Source organism: Dromaius novaehollandiae, chromosome 2 (assembly GCF_036370855.1).
Source record: "Dromaius novaehollandiae isolate bDroNov1 chromosome 2, bDroNov1.hap1, whole genome shotgun sequence".
Classification (NCBI taxonomy): Eukaryota; Metazoa; Chordata; class Aves; order Casuariiformes; family Dromaiidae; genus Dromaius; species Dromaius novaehollandiae.
Genome location: NC_088099.1, coordinates 145,071,004 through 145,091,791, shown reverse-complemented (window position 1 = coordinate 145,091,791; position 20,788 = coordinate 145,071,004). Strand labels below are relative to the sequence as shown.

General features: G+C 44.7%; 1 protein-coding gene and 1 long non-coding RNA gene across 3 annotated transcripts in view; one reads left to right on the top strand and one right to left on the bottom strand.

Moving 5' to 3' along the window:
• Positions 1-5,985: 5,985 nt before the first annotated feature.
• On the top strand, positions 5,986-14,678 carry LOC112982999 (uncharacterized). Of its 2 annotated transcripts, none has more exons than XR_003259123.2 (5): positions 5,986-6,110; positions 9,965-10,100; positions 10,727-11,060; positions 12,125-12,301; positions 14,319-14,678. It is a non-coding gene; the product is annotated as an uncharacterized LOC112982999 (long non-coding RNA). The 2 variants fall into 2 exon arrangements; XR_003259122.2 differs by having other exon boundaries at positions 12,100-12,301.
• Positions 14,679-16,346: 1,668 nt separating this feature from the next.
• The window catches only part of NIPAL2 (NIPA like domain containing 2), a 55,147-nt gene continuing 50,705 nt past the window's right edge, over positions 16,347-20,788 (bottom strand). Inside the window, exon 11 of the mRNA XM_026099805.2 lies at positions 16,347-20,528. Within this exon, the coding sequence (XP_025955590.1) occupies positions 20,434-20,528 (95 nt within the window). The 3' untranslated portion in view covers positions 16,347-20,433. The remainder of the gene's footprint in view (positions 20,529-20,788) is intronic.

Below are 20,788 nucleotides of genomic sequence, written 5' to 3'. Positions count from 1 at the left end.
GGGGTTCCAAATGATATCACAAAAATGTATCAGATTAGCTAAGAACTATAGCCAGATTTTTTTCAAAGGGAAGCAGATGAAAATATGCATTAATGAATTGAAAAAAGCAGTCCACAGAAAGTTTTAAAATAAAGTATTTGTAGTTTCTATTAGTCTTTTTAAGACTTTCCCTGAGCAACTCTATTTTGATGTGCTAATGATTCTTAAACATTGCGTTCTTAAAAAAAAAAGAAAACCCAACAACCAAAAAACTAGTTTCTTAGTCACTTTAAGAACTTACTTAGTTTTATGCCTATAGAAATCACAATGAAGCAACTTCAAAAATAGCAACTCCAGATCTGTAAGTTTCGGTAGCCCCTAAAGTGTCATCAAACATTATCTCGGGACATAGAATTTCTAGGGCAATGTCCAGCCTGTACCTCACAGCCCCTTGACGGTATGCATGCTTAGCTGTCACCAGCTGTGACAGGCACTTGAGCAAAATATAATAACCTTTGTAGGAATTTCTCCTGGAGCAAAGTGAAAGCAGCCTTCCTTTGAAGGCTGTGTGTGGAAGCCCATCCTTCCTGTGCTGATGGTGCAGCTCTGCATCCTTTGATGTTGGAGAAGGAAGTGTGAGTACAACAAATAGCTCAGAAATCCTGATCCAGACATTGTGGGTTCATTTGAGAGGAGAGAAGGGGGAAAAAAAAGTCCATTAGAGTTGTCCAATAAAACCAGAAATATCATAAAAATAGCAAGTCACTGCCTGAAGGCTTGATTCTCACATCATATGCAATCAACCCCTTTTCATTAGACAATACACTGGTGTAAACCTAGAACTAACCATTGCTACAAGCAGTCACTGTGCTGATGCTTGCACGTGGGCTACTGCAAGTGGCGCGCGTGGTAAGAGGCTCCCTAATGAAAGTACATTTAGATTGCTTCTTCCCTTGGAGTAGGCTATGCAAATAATTTTCCTTGATTGCCTGAGGAGTAGAAGAGGCTTGACGCAGCTTTAAAATAAAAATCTCCAAGGACCAGATATGTTTTTAATCTCACTTGGCAAAAGCTTTATCGCTCAAAACTGGATTTTTTTCTTTATTTAGAAGGGGAATTTGAATAGCGTGCCTTATTTTATCTTGTAAAAATGCCTCAAGTTTAGTTCCTTTTCATTAATGGAAGGCATCACTGCAGCCTGTGGGTACACTGTTAATAATGTTGCAGATGCAACAAAATAGATCACATCAGAAAAACAGGGTCCAGGGAGATGCCTAGCTATAGCATGGAGCATGAAAACATTAAAATGTCATAAAGAGATAATGTTTGGGGAAGATGTTCCAACATTTACATTTTTAAATGAGGCATGAAGATGCTACTAGTACTGTTTTCTGGCCTGCCTCAAACACCTGAGGCATCCTTTCCAGAGTTGAAGAGGTGGACTCAGTTCCCATCTGGAATTTTTTCCAAGCAGAAAGCTGTGGTCGTATAGGTTAGCAAGCAGACTAGAACATGGACCAGGAGTGACACAGTCTTTCAGATGTTTCTCTGGATCGGCAGTAAATCTGATTCTTGAAGGTTTCCGGTAAACAGAAGCTGTGATCCATTTGCTGTCCATTTTGATTTGTTTCTAGTTAATTTTGCCTAACGTTAGAGTGCTTAATTTTTGTTTTTTTAATTATAAATGCCATAGGCTTGGGATTATTTAGTATAACAGACTGTACATTAAAACACATCTAATGATGTGAAGAAATAAGTATAATATGTGCTCAGCATTAGTAGATGTCTCAAATGACAGATTCTTTCTGTATTTAAAATGCTCGTTTTCTAAGAGTTAAGCATTTCAAAATAACAGCATGTGGTTCCCTGATGCCATAAAGTGGCCTTTAGGCCTTGGGAGGTTCCAGTCCCCAGAACCTCATGTGGTTTTGATTAAATATCTCCTCTACCTTCTCTGCTGCGTTTTCCCGCCTTGAATTTGTACTCAGTGCTCTCACCATTTGTTTTTGCATGGAATTTGCATTAACTTTTTGATGTATTTCCTATTAAAATGTAGTAGCAGACCACAGGAGAGGGTAAGGCTGCATTTACACTGTATTTGTGTTTTAAATTCCACTTCAGTTCTACTCAGAGTACTCGTCAGTCTTCATTTTGAAATATTGTATATTTTTAATTCAGACTTCCTTTTGTAAAAGCTAAGCCATCAAAAACTGCAAGAATACTGTCCCACAGTACATGGAGGAACACTGTTAGTCTGGCCAAGTAGCTATCAAAAATATGCAGGAAATACAACATAAATTTATTTTTCTCCAAATGTTTTCTACAGACAAGATCCCAGACTATTAGATTAACTCCAGGGACTACAAAGGCAATAACTTGAGCTAGAAGTCCCAGGACAGTAGCCAGGTTTCATGTGATCTTCAGGGATAGGAACAAAAAACCCCACCAAAACTAATAACTTCCATTTCACTATTCAAAACACTGAACTCCACTGTCAGCTAGATTTTAGAGCTTACTGAGAAGCAAGAAAAGTAACTTCTTCTATCTGCAAGGTCATAAAACTGATGACCGTTAGGAATTGAGTCTCATCCAGATCTATTTGTAAAATTAATTTACATATTTTCAAGAATAAAAATTAGTTTATGGGGATCTAGACCAGGGGAAAAATGTACAAGTTACAGTATCTATTTTCTCCTTTTCAATCACCAAAATGTTAAGGCCAATGAATCTTTTAAAAAAATTAGGAGCTTCAGTCAAGCTCCTGCTTGGAGCTTGACTCCCTGTCTAAAGCAGGAGCTAAACATGTTTTTTGACCTCACATACAGGACATACTTTTGTCCGCAAAGACAAAATTAAAGAAAACCCGTAAGAGAATCCCCTTTGAATTTTGATTATTATCATTAAAAATTCTTTCCTTTAGTATATTGCCTAAAGGGTGTCTCACATAGACACCCTTTGATTAACTGGATCCTGTTCTATATGTACATTCAGCTTTTGTTAGGGTCAAGTTTCTTCAAGTGGAAAATACGAGGAAAATGAAAGACAGCTATTTTTTCTGGCCCTTTGGCATCTAGGTATTTTTTCCCCCAACATCAAGCAAATTGTCTTACAGAAAACTCTGTAGGATTATGGCTCCCTAATAAAATACTTCATGCAAAATATTTTTATTTTTCATTTAAGTTAATAAAGTTTTCTGTTTCCATTACGTCTGGCTGGATACCACTTTCAAGCCCTTAAATATGTCTGGATAAATTTCTAGGGCACTCCTCTCTCCTAAATCTCTTGTGGGCACAAGCACGCGTTCTGAATAGATTCCTTTCCGCTAATGAGTAAAACCATTAATCTCTACTTCCTGCCACTTCAAATTCAAGCTGGATGCTGAAGGAAGAAGAAAACTGATTGGCAGAGCTTGGAGAGGGAGCCAGGAGGAGTGAGGAGTGCCAGCTCATCCAGCAAAAAAACCTCTCATGAAACAATTCCTGGTCCAAGGAAACCAGACAAAAACTCTCACTGTAACATCAATAACTGATAGAAACAAAAGCTGTCGTGCTTCTGCATGTATTCCTATTTAATGGATAAGCAACAAAAAAAACCCAAAAAAATAAAGGAACCCCCAACTGTGACAGCACATGATCAACATCTCTTCATGAGGGAAATAAAGTACTGAATTCAAATTTATGGCTTCCCAGTAGCATTACATATCCTGGGAACAGTGAATGTTTTGTTCCTTCCCAAAATGACAAGTGTTAAGATCATAAAATCAAACTCAACTGGAGTAGCAAATTGATTCTAGACTATCTAGTTCCTCCAGGCTGTGTCATGCAGCGCAGAATCAGAGGTTGGTTGCCTAGGACAGCAAAATATTAGGAATAACACAGTATTTAGTGACTGTTGATTAGGAGCATGACTCTGAGAGAGGAGGTGTGTTCATGAGTTACTGTGCTTAGCACAGCAGAAACCCTAGCATTGAGTCAGTCTTGAGTGTTGCATTTCTAGCCAACTTTCCAGCAGCAATGAACTAATAGCATTTCCAAAGGTTAAGATTTCTGTAGCTTTGCCAAATGGTAGGGTCATGCCCTGTTTTCCTGCTAATACAATTTACTTCCATCATTTTTTTTCTCATGACCTTTTCCCCACTATTTGCCACCATCTTTTTGTGCCCATTCCTGTATTGCTATAGACTTTATACATACTGCTCACATTATCAGCTTCATGCTTATGTTTTGCTCTGTCTGTGCAAGTAAATGCTACAGAACTGCAGTAGCCATAATGAATCTGCTTAAGCTGTAGTTGTTAATCGCACAATAAACGAGGTAGCTTCATAACTTTGGGTGTGTGCAAAGTTACTTACGTGTCAAGCATATGCAGGCTTAAGTCCTGCTTTAATGGAGTGTTATCGTGTCTGTAGTAAGCACGTAAGCATACGGAGACATTGCCCTGATGTTTACCCTCACGATTTGGTGACACCAAATCTTCTTTTATGATCATAACACTTTCTTTTATGACACAACCCTGCCTTCTTCCTTAGTAGGCTCGACTCCTGATAAGGAGACTAAGGACACTTTCTCCTGACACGCAGAGTGCTCTGTAAGTGCGAGCTACAGGAAAGCTTGCCCTTTGCTCTGGCACACCTGGTTATGGCCAGGGACGGGGTAATGGCCTGGGTACATCACCAGTGTTATCCAAGATTGCAGGTCTTTTATAAGTTTACTAGGTCTTTACTGTTGGAGGATATACGACAGGTGATTCTGTGCCACTGAAACTCTTCTTGCTGCATCTGAAACTTCTTCTTAATGATTTTTTTTTCCAAGTAAGATCTTTTAACCTTTTCCCTTTGGATGCTACATGCTATTACTGATACAGATAATGTGTCATGATGATGTCTTGGAGGCCGTGCAAGAGATCAGGGCTTTGTTATCTCCTGGCTCAACCAAGCCATTTAGTAGCAAGTACAGCAGTGAGGACAGATCAGGTATTTACGAAAAACAGATACTATGCACTTGAGCTTAGCTAAAAGAAAAGAGGCAAATAAGGGATGATCCCTGCCCCAAGATGTCACTCTCCTATGCAGGTCTCTGAACAGTACTAATGGCCGGCATTTACTCTACCCGTGTTGTTTGTTGGACCCTATTATTCCCTCCTTCTCAGAGAAGTAGGTCTTCAAAACTCTAATTCTGGTGTGAATGTTTTGTCTAATTAGAAGTCCAACTTGTCTATGTTTTCCACATGAGCACAAGCCATTTTTTGTAGCCCAACAGAGTTTGCAAACTGCACTAGCAGAGGAAGTGACACTGCGAGCAGGAGTTGGCCCACCAGCTCCAGAGAAGCCCTCAGGCACGGCGAGCGGCTGGCCACACTCTCCAGGAGAGCCTGACAGAGGAGAGCACTACTGTACAGTTTTGAAATCCACAAGAGCTCACCCCAGCCTTGGGATTCGTCCTCGTTTCCAGATCCTTGGCTTCCACAGGCTGTTTCTGGAGACTGCAGTCCTGCACGTGGCTGAGGGCTGCACATAAATGCGCCAGGTGCAGCTTTAACGAGTTAGTGAAAGAGTAACACTCTACTGCACGTGCTCATTACCCGATTTCCAAATCCTTGTAACTGTCAAGTCAACAACAAAAATTTCCTTCAGGACCTGGCCCTGCACAGTGCTCACTGCATTTCCATAGCAAATGTCAACGTTTGAGACTGCCTTTTTCCTTTGAAGTCCTGTTTGAGGGGTGAGGGAAAGGAGGGAAAAGGCCTAAGTGTATTTTCATAATGAGGAAAGGACATTTTTTTACTTCCCAGTGACTCAGTAATGGCTGAACTTTGCTTCCTTTATTCTTTTTAATGAAATATTCCAAAATAAACAAAGCCAGTCCCAAGCAGCCGCGATGCCTGGAAATCTGGAATCAAGAGGTGACGGTTTCATAAAGTTAGTGACTGAAAGTGAGGCTATAATCAAAGCCATCTCCCTATCTTGACCTTTGTTCTCACTCTAGCTTTTCATACAAACTGTTGCCTAAATAACTTACGCACAGCCAACATGAAAAGAGGCAACAGAAGGAGAAGGCCATGTTGGCAAAAAAGGCTTATTTCAGCTATCCGAGCAGTCGAGGGAGAGGAGCTCTGCAGACACGCTGTGCAAGGTAAGGAGCTGCTGGGGAGAAAGCTGACAAACTGTGACTGACAGATTATATGGTGGGGCAGAGAGGAGGCCAACAGCGAGTGGGTGGGAGGCTGGAGGGACTCGTGCAAGAGCTGTGAGACAGGCGAGCTTCCTGCAGAAGTAGGAGGGAGAGCAGTTCTGAGCTAATCCTGTAATGAGTGGGGGAGCTGCCTGAAATGTGCTAGTCATGGAGTAAGAGGCAACAGTCCTTGGGCTGCAGAGCAAAACTGTGGAGGCCTCGGAGACCTGGAAAAGTCCAGAGGAGATGCGGTGATAGATTTCAGGAGGGGCAGAAGGGAGCCAGCAGTCTGTGCAGAGCTGCTGTGCGGTGGTCCGCTGCAGGGGGAGGGAGGGAGGGAGCACACGGGAAAAACAAACGGAGGCTAGAGGTGAGGGAGGGAGTTCATGGGAGACCTCATCTGAGGAGGGCTGGGTGGAGGATACACCTCTGGGACCAGAGGAACATGCCTGTCCCTAGGACTTGAAGCTGAATACAGATGAGATGAAGGTGGGTGTCCCTTCAAGGTGGCAGCAAGGCAAGAAGGAGGCATTCATTGCCTTTGCGGGAGTAGGCGCTCCCGCATTTAACAAATCTGTGAACGGCTCATTCACACTCCCCGCGCTCATGTCGTGAGTTCCCGAAAGATCCGCAGCTTTACACCAGGGTGCCTGAATGGGCATTAAGGACTTTACCTTGCCAGCCCTGGGCTGTCGTGCCCACCTCAGTACTCTGCAAGCGACGCTGCTGCTGCAGTAGCTCGGTGCCTGCTCCTCCTCGGGAACCCATTCCTGTCCCCTCCTCTAGCCCCCTCCCACGTCCCCTCCTGCTCTTAAACCCCAGCTCCCTGCAGGACCGTCTTGCTGAGCTGCTGGCACTGGGCCACCGTTGGGGCTGTGTCCAGCGTGTCCCACCTACGTGTGGGTACAGGGCAGCCGCGCGCTCAGGGCGGCTTGCTGGCGCCAGCCATCTTCCAACTGCTTTTCAGACTCAGGCTTGGGACCTGTATTTTAGCTCTAAGATAAACATTTTGAAATCTGTCTTCTTTTTCACAGTGCTGATGTGAGGTGTTTTTAATTATCTTGGGGAAGCTTTCCTTGGCCAGGCCTATTTGTTCACTCTTCCTCTTGTATAGTCAGTCTATTTTTCTTGAAGAGCTGGCCTGTAAAGCAGCTGTTAGGGGTTTATTGTATATCATTATCAAGAAAAAATAAATTCCATCCTTGAAAAAAAATTAAATCCCTAGTTACAACCTTTTTTTGCAAATAACTTTATAGAAGTGAAATATTCTGTACTGCTGACCACCCAAACCTGTTTCCAAAATGCTTCCTCCAAATACAAATTAAAGCACATTTTATTCCTAAAATGTTTTAAGTAATGACTTGGGCAGGGAAAAAAAATTCTTCCTGTAGGGAGACTATATGGTGGGGAGAAGGATAGCTTCTCTGTTTTTCAGAATGATATATTTTTGAGTCATCAATGTATGATATATTCAGAGACAAGCAAGACCTGCTTTCTGCTAGGTTTCTCTGTTTTACACACACACACACACACACAGATTTAAATCAAGGAAGAAAGTGATGAGGAGAGAGAACAGCAGTGATTACTACACCTACTGATTTTATTACTGGTTTTGCTGTGCAGACTCCTAAACCACGTGGGTGTTGATGGTTGACTTTAAGAGACTTAATGAAGGTTACCATTGGAAATTTTGACATTCATGATGATAAATGTGTTATTCACTTGGAGGAATTCAGTTACCTTCAACAGTTATAGCTGACTATGACAAAATTTTATTTTTTCTCTGTTTTGTTCTTCGATAGCTTTTGCATTATCCATTTTCAGAGCTAATGCCAGTATTTTTCAGATGGCTATAATTTAATTGCTTTCTTACTGACAAGGGGAGAAAAGGTATCTTTCTTAAGTACTTCTCAAAAGGAACAGAAAAGCAACACCAGTGTAAGTACTGAAAACAGACTCCTCGATATTTACATTTTATTACTATTCAAAAGGAAACTGGTGGGGGGGAAGGACTGAATCTAGTCAGACTATCATTTTACATCTTTTGTGTGAGGCACCTCTCATTCACTGAGAATATATTCCCAGACTTTTAAAAGGCCGCTCCTCAGCCCAGAAAAAGAAGCAAGTCCGTAAGAACACCTGGCTCTTTTTAAGGGTCTGTACATTTTCCAGTCTGCATCAGCTGCAGCCCACCTACCTTTCTTCCTGGGATGCTCTTACCCTGGTAACTACTGATGCAACCTTTCGTCGAAATTTTATTTCCTCTCAATTCTTGCATGCTTTGGTCATCAGTGAAATCAGTCAGAACTAGGGGCACTGAATGTATCAGCTCTGATTTTATCCTCGGTTTCATTGAAATACCCAAGGTATTTTACATCTCAGGCTTTCCACAAATGCTTGGAGAAGAACAGCCTGCATTGCACTTGCGTTATGGTTTCAACATTTCCTTTGCTATGACAACAATTAGAGCACTATTTTCTATTTAGTTGTAAGCTAATAACAATGGAGAGGTCTCAGCAGCCCCCTGCTCTCTGAGCAACCCCCCGTGAGCTCAGCAGCTCATGGGACAAATACTCACAGTGCTGCTCTGAAATGTCAATTTGCGCAAGTGTTCTTGGGACAGTATTTCTCAACCTGTGCTCTGGAGACCATTTGTGGTGTGAAACATTTCAGAAAGCAGTTTGTGAGATCACTCTAAAACCAAACAACTCTCCCTGCAATTTCCCCCCTCCTCCAAAATACCCAAACGCATACACACATGTCATCACAACTTTCAAAGGGTTGCCTAATTTTTAGCTGATTATTCATGAAGACTATCGCATTGAGATTGCTCACATAGCTTGCAGCTTATTCCTCCAAAATGTTCAGGGATCTTCAGATTGAAAAGTATTGGGAAATACAACTTTGGAGAAATATATCCACTATTTCATTTGTTGTGGAAGACATGAAATATCTGTCTCATGAATTCTCTCTACTCTTTAGAGCCTGTGGCAGATTGCTGCATAAAGCTTCCATCTTCCACCACGTACTTAATACTCATGAGTGAAGTGTACTAGATGTGGCAATGCTAGCAATAAAAAGCAGCAGCTTTATATTATTTTGCTCCACTCCTTGTGTCTCCTGGACATCACCTCAGATGCTGCTGGAGTCCTTGTTACTGCTGTTGCATTAGGCTGTGTTGGCTTTTCCAGTATAAACACTGCTCCTGGGATATTTCAGCTCCTGTATCGCCTTGTCTCAAATGCAAGGCTTTTCCATTCCTCTTCCATTCCTCCATTATATGGTGAGGGAGTGCTTCCCGGTGTGCGCAGGAGTTTACATTACAGCTTTATAGTGACAAGAAGCCAGAGCTGAGCGTAACAGCTAAATCAGGTTATGGCACAGATGACTGAGAGAGACCTCCACAGCCAGAGGCTCCTGTGCTAGTGCAGGCAAACAAATCGTACATTTTGCAAGCTCCATCTTAAAACTAGTTAGTTTTCTTGCTCTCACTGTTTCTACTGGAGAGCACATGGGAACACTGTTCCAAAGCTTGCTTCTACCAGCGGCTGGAAGCTTTCTAATTCCAGGCACATTTTTATGTTAAATATAAACCTATTTATTCTTGTGCTAATACTGCCCTTTATCTTAGGGAATTGTTTGTACTGCAGCCACACCACAGGCCCTACACAGCACTCAGCAAATGTTGCAAATGGAGCTGATCTAAAAAACTTCAGGCTGAGGCTCCAAACAAAAGATGGCAAAACACAAATGTGTGGAGAGGCGTCAAACTTGCATCTTGCCTGCTCATAGCTCTGCTGCCTCTTTCATTGCAGGTAATATAGAAATACCCCAAAGTCCTGCTGTGGAAGGTAAAAGGGGGAGAACGGGAGAGAGCCAACAGGAGTCATTGCTCCAGAAGGAAAGAGAGTTGTTTTTATGGCTGTGCCAACTTCACCTGAATTTGCTTAGGTAAAAGGAACCAAAATATTGCCGTACCTCCCAGCATGCGGGGATTTGGGACTGCCCTCACCAGTAGCCTGGCAGAGCCTTTGGTAGCACCAGGCACAAGGCTGAGGCTGAACACCTCCTGGTAATCCCGCGGCTCAGCCTGCGCTTCAAGGGCTGGTTCCTAGGCCACCGATGGAAAGCACCGCAGCTCGGGTATCCCTTGGGGCTTCTGCAATTTGTGAACACTAATGTTTGCTGAAATAGGCTCTTGCGCTGTAAAAACCATTCCTACCATGTTTTAGCACAACTGTGTTTTCACAGGTTTCTGTTTAGATCATCTTAAACAATGCCTTACTACAGCGTGAGTCGCACCTATTACCCTATTTTGTGCCATATAACTAGCTCTGCTAACGGCTTGATAGGTTTAAAGCCACCACTTAGCATAACAAAACAAATTAACATGAGCGTGAGTTTTGGCCAACCAGACTTGATACATTTTTAAGCTATGATTTCATTTTGGCCAATGATTAACGATGACACATTTTGAAGCTATGATTTTATTTTATGTTAGAAGCATTATTTATGCATAGCAGATAAGTATTTTCTCAACTCCTGATGACATTTACTGCATGTTGCACAATTTGCAGCCTCCAAGAAAGGAAGAAAAAGAGAGGCAGCCTGAGCACTGAGTGGCATGGCACTAATGGACCCGTGACAGGGCTGGTGAGATACTGCTCTAGTCAAATGCCACACAAGGACCCAGTCAACCAGACATAGCCACAAACACTTCTCCCCACAAGTGACACCTTCAAGCAGGTGACTGACCTGCTCTCAGGCACAGCTTGCAGCTCTGCTCGCTTTTCTATTGTAAGATCCTGTTCTGAGTTGATCATAAAACTCTGCCAGACTTCTACCATCTGAGCTGAAATTTTCCATATGAGGCAGACACCTCAGCCCGCTGCTGCTGGTTATTTATAATCGGTAAGTTTAACAATATGTTTTAACTTCTTCAAAGAAAAATGTAGCGGAAACTGTTTATTTCTTAACAAAACAACAGCACTGAATTTATTAATTTTTTTATGTAGGAGGAAAGGAGCATTTTCATTTCCATGCACGGGTGAGCACCTTCCTTTTGGAGGGGGGGCTGTGAAGGCTGTAGCTTGCCAGGGAGCCGTCGTGCTGGCCTGGAGACGCGCTAAACCTTTCAGAGCCGCCGCTGGCACAGACTAAATAGGGACACACTCACGTTTGGCCACTAAGGCCTCCGGAGAAGTTACCTGGAGGCGCTGAGATCACCTCACTTCTCTTGGACACTTACTGCCGCTACGACTTGGGAGTGTCTCCCAGGCTGTCAGTGATCCCCTCCCGCCCCAAAACCTGTTCGCTGGGTGGAAGGCAGGACAAAACCTGACTGACGTGTGGCGTCTTCAACTTCACGTGAAGGTTTTGACCACCAGAGAGGCACCAGGGAGCAGCACGTGCCCTGAACGTGCCGGGGCGGTAGGAAGCCCTTGGTGGCGCCGCACCAAGCCCGGGTGCTGCCAGGCACCACAGGGCCCCCCGGGTTTAGCGGGTGGCCGGGGCAGCGTGACTGGCCCCATCTCGGCTTCAGGCAGCGGCCGTGGGAGCAGTGTGGGTCGCCCGGTGCTGGCAGCGGAGCCGACGCGAGCCCGCTCCGAGCGTGGTGCCGAGTCACATCTCCTGCAGGCTGCTCAGCTGGCAGAGCTGTGCAGGGGGGTGCAAGCAGCTGGAGGAAATGCCGCACTGCACTTGGCACGGCTTTCGCAAAATTACAGTTTGTTCATGCCGTGAGGGTCTAGGTGAAGTATCTGGTAACTGCACGTCTGGGATTCCTCTGCAGTTTGGGCTCAGGGCTTGTTTCAGGTAAGGGCGGGGGTGAAAGGCGCAGCTCGGGCTGATGTCTGCAGCATCACCTGGGGCCCTGGGGGCGGCATCGAGACCCCTCCGGGGCAAAGCTGCTACACGAATTCCCTCCCCTCCTTTTTCTTCACTTTCCAAGGTGCCTCTTTGCTTCCAAAACGCAGACTTGGTCGCTCGCAGTTGGAGAAGGAGGCAGCACAGCACGTAGGAAAGTGAGAGCCTCCGTATCTCTGGCACAGACTGCCCCTCTCGCGTTTGAATGGAAAAGAAGACTAAAGTCTGCGGCGGGGTTAGCAAACAACAAACGGACAACAACAAATGCAGCATCGAAGAGTGCCAAGGTTGTCATCCCCGTCAGCGGTTTGGCTGGGTTTCGCCCTCGGAGGGAGGTTTGCGGCGCTCGGGGCGGACCCTCGCGCGGGAGGCAGGTGGTTTGCTTTACCACGTGGCAGGCGCGGCGGCGAGGGAGCAAGGCGAGCCCGGCGCAGCCGTCCAAGCTGCGGCAGATGGCCCGCGGTTCACTCTGCTCCGCTCAAGGATATTTTTCATGTTATGTGTGGAAAAGAGCAGTAACCCTTGTTTGTTATACGAGGCCTTGTAGAACTTTGTTTGGAAAGCAGCCACTTTTAAGATAAAAAAAAAAAAAGCCATTAAAAATATGAGTCACCGTAGTCACATTCAAAGTGCTCCAGCATGGGCTTTTATTTGCAGAGGCTTTGCTATTCAAAGCAGCTTTTTATTTTTTCATGCAGAATTCCGCCACAAATTACCTCAGGTTAATTGAGGCGAAATTACTGATCTGCTTATTTTAAATTATTAAGAAAACCAAAAAAGCCTCGAGACGCTGAATTCAAACTGTAGGTGCTGCAAGGGCACCAGCAGCATAACTGGCCCTGCTCTGTTGTGTAACATGTGACTAGGGCATCTAAACGCAACACAAAACCAAACCAAACAGAAAAACTAGCCCTCCCGCATCCCTCTGCCATGCCGGGGGAGCCTGGGGCACCTCCAAGTGGAAACACCCCCCGCCAGAGCGAGCTGCCTGTCGCCCAAGCTAGCTAAACGGCCCGGGACGGCCCTGGCGGCCAGTGGCTGTGGGGTCCAGCGCCCCGTGCAGCATCAGCGGGCGTCCCCAGCCCCTCAGGGGCAAGATGCCGAAGCTGTTCGTTCCTTTGAAAACGGAAACAAAGAAGTCGTGTTTGCTTTTGAAACGCAGCTGGAGCGGGAGGCCTTTGCATCCAGCAGTTTGGCGAGGAAACTGTTCGCCCAGGACATGGGAGAGCTGGTTTCAGCTTTACTCCCTGCCGGAGAGGATTCAAACTTACTGTCCTACCTCAAAAAAATATCCTAACCACGAGACTGTGAGCTATGGGGAAAGGAGAGAGCAGAGGCTGTTCTGTTGTACACCATGGACTAAAGAGCTGGGTCCCTCTGGTGCCCCGTTTCCATCCCTGCGGCAACAGCGGTTTGTGTGCCAGCAGGGTCTGGCAGCTTCCAGCCCTTCTCCCTCCCAGAGTTGCTGCACCTTGCCTCTCCTCCGATGCATCACCCTCCCCTCCAGCCCTGGGTGGCTCCCGTACCTCTGGGGCACAGAGAAAAAAGGTGGCTCTGTAAGGTTGCCTACTGCTATGAGGTATTTTCAAAGAAGAAATACCTGTCACGACATTTGTGCGAGCCCCTGGGCCAGTGAGAGGCATTTTCGCCAGGAGCTGCTGTGCTGGGCCCCCGGGGATCGCAGCGGAGGGCACCTCCTCTTTGGACCATGATCAAGCTCAGGAAGGAGTCAGAAGTCAAATTGCTCATAATTGTCTAGGCTGATGCATCTCTGGGCATGCACTGCCACCACCGTTAAATTACAGCAGGGAAGCAGAAAGTTTAGGCAGCTCGCAGGAGAGGTGGCAGCTGAGCAAGGGTTCAGGGTTGCAGCTTGGGGAACAGGGGAATCCAGCCACTGAAATCACCATGGTTTAGGTCTGGCCAAGGTCGGTGTTACCTCTTGGTAGCACATTAGGAACTGATTTTCACTCTGCATTTGGCACTGAAGCCAATTGTAGACACTGAGAAAATGGAGCGAGAACAGAAAAACAACCGCAGAAAAGAATTTGAGGGCTGAGAAAAATGTCTGATGGTGACAGACTTAAAAGGCCAGTCTAGTTGGCTTAGCAAAAAGTCCAAGAATTGATCTTACTGTGTTTTACTAGAGGGACTTACTGAGTGCTTTAGTTCACTGGTGAAAGACAAATAGCTGTAAGCTAAATTCAAGTAATTTAAAATAGGCATAAGTCAGAGCTGAGGAGCAAGCAATGACTCACTGCTAATACAAATTACTAATGGTGGATCCTCTGCCTTACCTTGCAGAAAAGACTGGGTGCCTTTTCATGTAGATGGGCCAAGGTGTTTACACAGAAGTGTTGAGAAAAGGTTCCCTAACCAGAGCTGTGCAAGAGGCCCGGCGAAAGGACACCGAGCTGCCTTCTCATATTAGCCATCTGTCATCGTTCACACTGCACCAAATCTTAAAGTACATTCATGCACCTAGAATCCAGTCAGTGGATTTTCAGGACGTGCCTGTTAGTTAACTATTAAATATTGCCTGGAAAAAATAAATACACGGGTAACTGTGATGCTTAGTGATATTAAATCATATTCCTCATCTCCTTTCCAGTGTAAAACACAGAACAGCTGTTCTTGGAAAACTAAATAGAGGGTCAAATACTTTGTTGTTGTAGTCTATTTGCCATATGATGCGTTCCCAGCGGTAACCTTCAGTGACAGGTAAGAAGTGTCTAAATAGCAGCCTCTGTGCCATGCAAGTTTTCTTTCTTGTTCCTGGCTGAGAGCATTAGAGAGCATTAGACAGCGTTCGGCTCTGGGCCTGGTGCACATGCTATTGAAACTCAAGAACAATGTTTTTAATTTTTTCAAATGGAGAGAAAAGTCCTGATCCAGTGTTAATGCTAGTCTGGATTTGTGCCCACCAACTATCAAACAGAGACAAATGACAGTGCTGCTCTTTCAACCAGCTTAATGGTTCTGGCAAGAGAACTGGCAGCAGACTCCAACAATTTCATCTAGGCAAGGCACTGCCTAGTCCAAGAGTGGAAATCTCCAACTGGAGAGCTGGCAAGTGCATATTTGTGCTGGAGGCTTAAATCAATCATTTCCATTTTTCCCAATGTGACCTAGCAAAATACAAAAATTGGCTCTTTCATCAGTGGCCACAGGCCACTTCTTATGTTCAGGGTATTAATGCTGTGGGCTACAGTGATACATTAACTACATGTAAAACAGTTAGAGTTAAAAACCACCCATTTAATCATTCTTTTGCAGTGGCTCTAGTTTGAAAACTCAACAGTTGCCTTTGTCCAGAGAATCTTAGTTGTCCCTTGGACTTGTCCCTCTGTGCCCATGCAACAGTCTCCTCCACCTGGGACACATTCTTGGCTCTGCCACAGAGCAGCAGCCCCTCATCATCATCTTGTGAACTGGCACATGCTCCCCTGGCACCCATGGCTGAGGCACTCAGCAGTCAAAATGCTATGGCAGATGTTGTGCTATCAGGTACACTTTCTCTCTCAAAGACTTGGACAAACTTCAGGGGACTACTTGCACTACTTGGATTTAAACTAAATAAGGCACCTACTCAGCAGCCGCCTAACTCTTCAGGGTCTCGCCTGCTGAACCTGGAAGCTCCTGAGCTGCCAATAATTCTGCTTCTGTGGATACCAAAACTGCACTTGTTTACTATGGTTGGAATCAGGAAGTAAAGGGAACATCATCTGGGTCTTCGTAGGCTTGCACAGCTTGCTTGTAGGGCAGTGCCATGTGCGCACTTCCCAGGTCAAGAGAAATGCCATGGAAATATTGTATCTTCTTATCAGAGTAAGTCTGTACTATGTACCAGTCACACAGTCTAATTTCCACACAGAGGGGACCTGACAGACCTGACAAGAGCTCTGCATGGGAGACAAAATCTCCAAAGAGGCATCAGTTGGATGCTCGAGGTGCCCAGACCCTGGAGACTGGTTCAGCATGTTTCAAAAATATGTTTACGTGCAGCCCAGTGGGCCAGACCAGTTACAAGTGCTCTGAGCAGATTTAATACACAACAAGAGAACAAAGAGCCTTTCTAAACAGTCATGACTGCTCAGTATGTAGTGATCTATCTGCCAGCACTGCCCTCCTCCATGTTATAACTTAATGACTACTTTAGCCAGGGAAGGTGTCAGGTGCCTTCTAAACTCCTCTCAGCTTCAAAAGGTCAAAACATCTCCTATCTGCCAAGAGAGCATCTTACTTTCTTCTGTCCTTCTCTAAGCAGAGAAGGGCCATACTACATTTCCAAAAATTAAAAAAAGCCCAACAAATGAAAAACACATACAAAAATAAATGTCGTCACTATTTATTCACTGATGTCTCTGATTCTGTCCGAGATCCCAGGAACATTGCAAGCTCAGGAGTTCTCAAACTCCTGAGAATCCAGAGAACTAAAATTTTCTTTATTCTTTTCTCCTTGGTTGGCCTCAGGTTGTAAATCTTCCAACCTGGCCCTCCAATAATAATTAAGGCAATTAGCCTGTATCTCCTTTGGACTAGTCACTAAGACAGTCCAGCTGATTTCTCCAAAGGCAATAAAAATCCAAAACGTTTAAACAAGAAAAAGGCTGAGCCTCAGAGGACAGTAACAAAAGTGCAAACTGGAAAAGAGGTCAGTCTAATCATCTGTACCCCAGGGTTATCACAGTCAACGTTTATCTCTGCAAGCAACCAGCTTCCCTGCAAGTGGGTTGGAAGGAGAGCTCGCTCACAGGGGAAGACCACTTTGAGACCAGTGCCGAGGGCACCTGGTCCGAGCCCATCCTTCCAACACTGTTTATGCACTTCATAGCAAACAGTCATTGGAAAGAAAAAGAATCAGTCCTTAGAACAAGCTGTATCGTTAGGCATATATCTGTGCTCCTAGCCGACCTTAGGATGTTCCTCATGCCACAGGCTGCCTATCTCTGTCCCAGGTGGAGTCACCCAACTCTCACCACAGACAGCACGGCAAGTCTGACCCTGGGTTTTGCTTCAGAAGTCAGACACTTAAAACCTAAGCATTGCCAAAGGCTAATAACTGCTGCATTTGGGATGTGCTGACGCATGGGTGAGCTTAGCAGGATGCCTGTTCTATGATGCAGCTCCTCAGGAGGGGAAGAGCTAATGTAATAGTTGCCCCTGCTACGGGAGGGAGGTCTCACTCCCTCTTGTTTTCCTCCGCTTCCCACCAAATGCTCCAGCCAGACCCTCCCAATGGGCCAGCTCCACTCACTAACCTTCCAGAGCAAACCCAGGAAGAAAAAGAAAGCAGATGGTTTCTGCAGGGTTCGTGTGTTGAACTGGCTCACAGAGAGGCAGTGCAGGACCTTGCAGCCAGGAGAAAGAGGGTGACACTTTCAGCAGCACTGAATTGTTCAAGCAGCTCATCAAGTTCATGAAACCAGAGCTTCAAAGGAGAGAAGCTCTTTGAACCACTCTTCAGAGAAGCCCCTAAAACTCTGACCTTTCTCCTATGGTTTTAGGCGAGCCAGGTCCCCTGCACACAAAACCTGAGCTGGGCCACAGTGAGGAGCAGGCAATAAGCCTCCCAGGTGAACGCCAGGCCCCTATCATTGGCAGATGTGGAAATCCAGTCTGAGATTAATATATTTTTTGCCAGCTGAAACCATTTGGCAAAGGCAACCTGATATTTTTATGGCAAAAAATAAATTGCCTAGCTCTCCTCCAAAGTTCCCATTTCCAGGCCCATGGCCAGTTAATACTTCATCTTTTTCTGCAGCGTGCATCAGCAGTGGAACAAGCACTAAATGAGTCCGGCTGGTTCTGGTCTAGCAAAATCCCAAACTGGAGCCTGCAGGGATCACGTGAGATGCTGACTGTCCACCACACCTTCATTTATTTTTATTTCCTCAGATTTCATAGAGTATCTACTCAAGAAAGTTCAGTTTGCAGGTGCAAGTTTCACGGCTTATATCTGGCCCAGATTTTTGGTGTCAAGAAAAACACAGCAAGAAAAAAGCCTCACTGTTAAAGAAAAGGGTTCCAGGGACTTTTTTGTATTCCAGTGAAAAGAATTTTCTTTTAGCAAGCATTTGTCTGTGGTGTTTGCAACCTAAATATCACAAGCACAATCTGAAAATGACATTGATTAGAAACTGATTCTTAAAACGAAACATGTCCCCTTCTTTGCATAGTAATAATGAAATCTCATCACAGTTTTCTGGCCCTGTAATACATTAGTTGGAACGTGTCCACATCTCAGAATCATGCCAAATGACAATTTTTAATTGCACATAATTCCTGCTGGAGTTTTGCTCCATAAATTAATTTAAATTACATTCAGGTTTACTGAGAACATTTTAACCCATATAATCTTTGTATAAACCCACTGGGGAAAAAAAGTGGCATTCAAGAGCAATTACAGTAGTTTAAAATAAATAATAGCTTTTGCCATAGATTTTTGCATGCAATTTCCTACTTTAAAGAGAAAATGCTATATCCTATACCCTTATTGTCTCCTCCAGCCCTTCCAGATCATGGAAACAAATTTCAGAAAGATGCCCAAGACCAATAATTTAAAAAAGAAACAAGAACAAATCCTTTCATCCTCTTGTTTCCTAGGTCATAGAAAGAAACACTATAAGCCTCCCATTTCCATCTTGAGCACACACTTCCACTTGAGAATTAGAAAGTGGTTTAAATCTGAGCTGCAAAAGAAAGATGGAGGCATGCCTTTATTCCCTGGAGAAAGCATGCCAAAAAGCTCTGCATTTTTTATTTTAAGCTTTAGAAACTTGAACTTCTGCTTCCCTTAAACTGCAAGAGGGGAGAGGAAGGCCATGACCAGGCAGCTGGTAAGGTGCAGACACTGAATCTTGTCCTGCGCCAGCTGGAAAAGATCCAAGTCAAAAAACAGATTCAGAGCCCCCCCGAGGCCTGCTATTGGGACACTGCCGCACAGGGAGAACTGCAGTCCTGTGGATACTTCTCGGCATTTGAAACCAAACCATCTTACTGCTCTTCTGCTGCACTTACTTTAAAATGAAATAATTGCTTGAAAAACAAGGAGGTGTCATTTCACCATACCCCGCTGAAATGAAATACACGCCGCACATGGCCTGTGTCCATTTCTGCAGATTAAGTCCAACCTAACAGAAGTATTTTCTCCGGGACTTGAAGGCTAGTACTGAGCCCTTCTCCCGAGCACTCTTCCTCATTCCTGCAGCCAAGCGCGTGAGCCGGCACGCAGGCAGGGGCACCGGCACGGTCCGGCAGGGCCCGGCCGACCCGGCATTAATGCCCAGAAGCAATTTCTTGCTGGAGGCTGGGGCCGAGGCATGCGGAGGCCTCGCTGCCTCCCAGACCGAAACGCAGCTATCGCTGTGGTTCCCATCACTGTCAGCTCTTCGATTGCATGCAGAGCAGCTACCATGAAGGAAAATTTATACAGTTACCATGACTTTGTGATCCTGGTTTTTCCAGCCTTCCCCCGTGCAGGAGTACCACAGATTTAGGAAGGGGGCGGGACTGGTCCTGCGTCCTCTGCTTTTCCCCTTTAGAAGTATCTTTGCAAAACACAGTAAGGGAGGGAGCCTGGCTCTCCCCTTTCCTCTGGAGAACTTTGCACTCTCTTCACTAAAAACTTGTTTCCATGAAAACAGATGCTAAGCCCCAGGCTAGGCTATACTAAGGCAGTTTCTGCTCAGTCCAGCCCGGTGCACAAGACTCTTCTGGGAAGCTATAAAATATCAAGCACCGTTCCCTAGCTCTGCCTTGGCTAAGCCACCTCACCGGTGTGTGTGTGCGCGCGTGTACCTACATTTGTGGTGAATGTGCTCTTCCTTCCCCCTTCTCACACAAGTGTTTATTTCCTTCTGATGAAGCCAGAAGCAAGTCAGGACTTTCCCACTATACATAAATTAAAATACATTGTGTATACATGCTTATGTATACTGTAAGCATGCACACAGTTTTTGACTGTTAAACAGAAAGGATCAGGTTTTTAAAGGTATGAGACATACAGCAGAATACTTTAAGTCACTTATGAAAATTCTCCTAATTTCCCATCTTTGTCTTTAGGCATCTAAGCACATCTGGGGGTTTTCGGAAGCAAATTTTAAAAATCCTGTTAGTGCCTATTTGCATTTCTAGGCAATTAAAACTAAAAATAGCTCCAAATCGTCACTAAGAGACATCTATAGCAGGACAATGTCGAGTTTCATTAATGCTTATTTAGTTCTTCTTCAAGCTTCCTTTATCTTCACAATGCACTTGGGACAGCTAGGCGATAAATTAAGTAGGATTAAGTAATACTATGACACATCGACATACAGGAATACAATAGATGCTTGAATATGTCCAACGAAAAGGTGCTCCTGATCCCTGTTCCAGTGGCGTTCCTCTTGTTAACTGGAAAGTAAGGTGCTTTCTTCTTTCAGCTTTGAAGTTTCCCCAAGTCATCTTTATTATTCAAAGTGCCGTAGCACAAATGGTGAGAATCTGGCTGTATTTTGCCTGTCACATTTTTTCCTAAGGAATGGGGGTGAAGGAAAGGAAAAACAACAACTCTATGAAAAATTTTAATAAAACAAATCCCCCACCAGTCCATCATTTAAACATTCTTTGCTCCAATAATCATTGTTTTCACTTGACTGGTTGTAACAATAGCTTGGAAAAAGTCAGGAAAATTCTTTGAAAAATCTGTTGGGAATAGGAATAGAAATTAAGGGAACAGTATATTTATTAAATATGATTAGAGAACATTCCTGACTCAACTCTCCCAGGTCATC